The sequence below is a fragment of the Salvelinus sp. IW2-2015 genome, linkage group LG4q.1:29, assembly GCF_002910315.2.
Source record: "Salvelinus sp. IW2-2015 linkage group LG4q.1:29, ASM291031v2, whole genome shotgun sequence".
In the NCBI taxonomy this organism is placed as follows: Eukaryota; Metazoa; Chordata; class Actinopteri; order Salmoniformes; family Salmonidae; genus Salvelinus; species Salvelinus sp. IW2-2015.
The window spans coordinates 86,087,587-86,092,344 of record NC_036842.1 but is presented as its reverse complement, the minus strand read 5'-3'; the positions used below and the strand labels follow the sequence as shown (position 1 = coordinate 86,092,344).

At 44.8% G+C, this 4,758-nt stretch overlaps 1 protein-coding gene across 2 annotated transcripts in view; it reads left to right on the top strand.

The window, feature by feature from the left end:
- Positions 1–4,517, top strand: part of LOC111962715 (nuclear pore complex protein Nup160-like) — a 38,496-nt gene extending 33,979 nt beyond the window's left edge. For both annotated transcript variants that reach the window (XM_023986013.1, XM_023986012.1), the window contains exons 21-30: positions 985–1,272; positions 1,388–1,493; positions 1,620–1,841; positions 1,965–2,075; positions 2,279–2,402; positions 2,679–2,780; positions 2,949–3,090; positions 3,232–3,357; positions 3,760–3,855; positions 3,979–4,517. In XM_023986013.1, the coding sequence (XP_023841781.1) occupies positions 985–1,272; positions 1,388–1,493; positions 1,620–1,841; positions 1,965–2,075; positions 2,279–2,402; positions 2,679–2,780; positions 2,949–3,090; positions 3,232–3,357; positions 3,760–3,855; positions 3,979–4,062 (1,401 nt within the window). In that variant the 3' untranslated portion in view covers positions 4,063–4,517. The remainder of the gene's footprint in view (positions 1–984; positions 1,273–1,387; positions 1,494–1,619; positions 1,842–1,964; positions 2,076–2,278; positions 2,403–2,678; positions 2,781–2,948; positions 3,091–3,231; positions 3,358–3,759; positions 3,856–3,978) is intronic.
- The last annotated feature ends 241 nt before the right edge of the window (positions 4,518–4,758 follow it).

Here is a 4,758-nt window from a genome sequence, read left to right as displayed (position 1 = left end):
ACATCTAGGACTAGGGGGGGGGGGGGGGGGCATTGATTGGTTGAAAACATAAAAACAGAACAGACATTTATTGTGCCAAAATCTAGTGTACATTGTCAGAAACATGTAGTGTACCATGTAATCCTCAGAGTACTGAAATTACAGCAGCAATGCATGTAGTGAATCATATCATTCAAAAATGCTAAATGGAATGCTTTGTCAGTAATACTGATTTGTTCTGCATCATGTCAGCTCTCCACTTAGCCTGCACTGGGAGTCTGGGCTGCATCATGTTAGTTCTCCACTTAGCCTGCACTGGGAGTCTGGGCTGCATCATGTTAGCTCTCCACTTAGCCTGCACTGGGAGTCTGGGCTGCATCATGTTAGCTCTCCACTTAGCCTGCACTGGGAGTCTGGGCTGCATCATGTTAGATCTCCACTTAGCCTGCACTGGGAGTCTGGGCTGCATCATGTGAGATCTCCACTTAGCCTGCACTGGGAGTCTGGGCTGCATCATGTTAGATCTCCACTTAGCCTGCACTGGGAGTCTGGGCTGCATCATGTGAGCTCTCTGCTCATGCTGCACAGAAATTAACACACTACTAATAATAATAATAATACAACACGGCATGTTGAAATTGTTTTGTTAACAGTAATTAACAGTGTCCATACAAGCTAGAACACTTTACAATTCAAGAAGATGCCGGAAGCTTCCAGCTTTTGTAGGTTTAACTAGTTTGCTAGTTAACTAGTTAACTAACTTGCTAGTTTGCAGCTAAATGCAGCTCAAGTGAAAATCTATTCACTACCCATAGTACTTTGTTTGTGGTAATATGCAAACCATAATGCATAATATGCTGATTTCAAAGCTGATATGGCTTTTTTTGCCTCGGTATCGAAGTCAAAATTCTGGTATCGTGACAAAAATACTATGGATTGGAACGCCGCCTTTGAAACACAATGTGGATATGTGTGCAGGTTTAATTGTGTGTGTGTGTGTGTTAGGTGTTGCGGTTACTGGAGGATGTTGGTCTACCAGAGCTGGTCATTCATCTATCCACTCTGGCCATAACGGAGGCCGTCAACGACCCCAGGAGTCAGGCTGCCCTGTGGACCCGCATCTTCAAGCACCACCTGGACCTGGGACACAACAGCCAAGCCTACGAAGCCCTCACACAGAACCCTGACTCAAGCAGGCAGTTGGACTGTCTGCGTCAGCTGGTGGTGGTTCTTTGTGAACGCTCTCAACTTCAGGACCTGGTCCAGTTCTCCTACGTCAACCTGCACGACGAGGTACACACAGACACACACTTTCTCTTTACATTTGGTTAGAGCCCATTATGGACACACTAGATAATTGTATTAGATCAGTGTTTGACCCTTCCCTTGTGTCCTCCTCTGGCTGCAGGTGGTCAGCATCATTGAGTCCAGAGCCAGAGCAGTGGACCTGATGTCTCACAACTACTACGAGCTGCTCTACGCCTTCCACATCAACAGACACAACTACAGGAAAGGTAAGAGGAGCCTGGGACTTAATGCTAGTAGCTGTTTGAAAAGGGTGATATTTTTAATCGCCGTCCAGTTTGTGTTTGTCCCTCTCTCTGTATGGTGCGTTTATATAACTGTGTTCTCTCTTCTAGCGGGTACAGTGATGTTTGAGTACGGCATGCGTCTGGGCAGGGAGGTGAGGACCCAGCTAGGTCTCCAGAAACAGGTTAACTGTTACCTGGCCTCCCTCAACTGTCTACGACTCATCAGACCTGACTACGCCTGGATCGTACAGCCGTCCTCTGGCGCGGTGTATGAGAGGCCTGGCGCGTCACCGAAGAGGAACTACGACGGAGAGTTTGCTACTGGTCCAGGTGAGACTAGATACGAGAGCCGTAGCTGTTTTGCGTCTTTGTGCTACTATTTGTTGGGTTGTGAGATGTGTATGACAGTGAAGTGATGTTGGTTCTGAAGTCGATTGATCTGTGTGTCTGCAGTGAGTGGTCAGATAGACATCCTGGAGCTGAAGGACCTTCAGAAGGAGTACACCCTGGCCCGTAGCCGCCTCAACTTGGCTCAGCACCACCCGCCGTCCGCTGCCATCGCAGGTACAACACTGACACAATATTCCTTCAAATGTATGAAGGGAACCATGCCAAGGTGAAATGTCAGTCAGTAAGCTATAGTCAATTAACTGTAGCCTTTGGTGCTTCTTTTAAATTATAATTTATTCCTGTAGGGCAACTAATCTCTTCACAATTTCCCCCAATCTAATGCTAGAAATCTAATAGAGTACTGTGTGGTGTTGCAGGCAGTGCCTCTGCAGTAGAGATGGTGTCCCTGCTGGTTCAAACAGGACTGTTTGACTGTGCCCTCTCACTATGCCAGACCTTCAAACTGTCCCTCACGCCCATCTTCGAGGGGCTCGCCTTCAAGTAAGTTGCTAGCTTCGTTAGGGCAGTCTGAACTCTACGGAGTGACTTGAATTCATACGCATATCTCCACATAACGTAACCAAATGTGGAGAAAGTCAAGGGGTCTGAATGCTATCCCAATGCTCTGTATTTAGTCTGTAGTGATCACGACAAAGTAAGCAGTTGTGCCTTGTCTGAACTCACATGCACATATAGGGGTTTTATTCCTGTTGGTTCATAGTGGTGTGATGCTAGCTTTTTTTTTTTTTGTATACAAAAATACACTTTTTTTTTTAGGTGTATAAAGTTACAGTATGGTGGAGAGGAGAGTCAGAATGAAGCCTGGAATTGGCTGGCTGCCAATCAGTTGTCTACCATCGTCACAACCAAAGAGTCAAGGTTGGTTGTTTTAAATTTGACCACTTCATAGTACAAATTGGTTGGTATTTCCACTGGTGCTGTTGAGAATATTAAACAGTTCATCGTAAAAAGATCAAATTGACCAATTTAGCTAAAGTGAAATTGTGCGAGTGAAAAAATAATACTACTAGTACTTTCCCTCCACAGTGCGACAGATGAGGCGTGGCGCCTGCTGGCCTCCTACCTGGAGAAGCACCCTACACAGAATGCTCAGCACCATCGCTGTGTCATCAACAAGCTGCTGTCACACGGCGTACCGCTGCCCGACTGGATGGTCAACACCTACAAGGTGAGAGAGCTGCACTAAATGCGACGCTGTGCCGTTTGAGATGATGCAAGACATTTTCTGAAAATAATTAGAGCCTGTAAATATATATATTTTCTAGTTGCATTTGCTCCCCTGTATTGTAACATAAGCCTGTTTGCTCAGGGCGTGGACGCTGCAGCGTTGTTACGTCTCTACCTGAACTTTGACCTGCTGGAGGCAGCAGCTGAGCTGGTGTTGGAGTACGTAGACGCTCTCCTGGGGAAGGGACACCAGTACTTCGGCATTGAGGTACATTACAGCAGGGGTTCCCAAACTTTTTCACTCTGGCCCCCTTCCAGCATTGGGGAACATCCCGCAACCCCCTGGACATTTCAGACAAGTTATAAATAGCTCTTAGGTATGCAATGACTGACATGAGGAAAACTGATGCACTACCCAACTTTGTAACTGCACCTTGTGCATTCTACTAATGCAAATTGAAAGCCGGATTGAGTTCCTTCACTTTTTTGGGGGGGACCCCGCATTACAGCAAAAATCACTTGCAATGACTGTAGTTGTTTTACCCATTTGAGTTAACTTGATTCTCATCTCCAGATTTAATTGAATCTCTAAAATGTAATAGGGATTTGTTAAGATTAAAGCTAAATGTTTGTCCTTGTGTTTCTCTGAGATGTTCATTGTGTGTTACAGAGGCCCCTCTCTGCTACAGCATCATTGGTGTGGCTCCCATACACTTCCATCGACCAGCTCCTTCAGGCGCTCAACGAGACCCAGACTAACGCAAGTGTAAGTCCATTTAAAATACTGTTTTTAAAGCGGTTTGACAACCAATGCGGACATCCAACCTGACTTGATCAGTTTTAAATGTTAACACGCATCACCATGCTTCTTATGACTGTGTCCTCTCAGATATACAACAAACTGCAGGACAAGCTGAACGACTACCACAAACTGGTGGACCAGACGACAAGGCGAAGGCTCCAGGCCCAGTAGCACCTCAGTCAGAACACAGGCTCAATCTCAATTAATCTTTCCCCGCATCATTTCTCCTCACCTTCTTAACCGTTTTGGAAAGAATGTGATGAATCAAGGGAAGACTAATTGAAAGAGCCATAGCACTGCCCCTCCATATGGTGCGCTTACTGTCATGGCTCTCTGGAAGAAGATAAATACACCTATTTTTGTATTAAGGTTAAACACTTTGTATGAACTTCACCAGATTGAGTACAGGAAAAGAGTGCATCTTACCTGCTTGTTGCTCAAATGTACTGTATATATTGTCGGAGTTCCAACTAACAATTCAAGGTGTTTTCACCTCTGGAGACAATGTATTTTTTACATTGTAATCATATTGAAACATGTCCTTTTCTACTTTGCTGCCTGTGAACTTTTACAATCATGTTTGTTGTAAATTGTAATGCAATTAAAGTTTTCCTTGGTATTGAGAAGTTGTCCTAAATGCCATTTTATTAGTACTTGAACATTGAAAAGGTAGACTCAGCAACATGAAACACAGCAAGGCAACTTCCGTCATAAAATCAACAAGAACCCTCCGTCCCAACTTCTCTGAATGTATGCAGGGAAGTATTCAAATCTTACAAGAGCACCATTTGGCTCTTACCTAATGTAAGCATGCATTGAAGGTTAAATTGTCATATTGCGGAGTCTAGCTTAAAGGCATTCCAATGT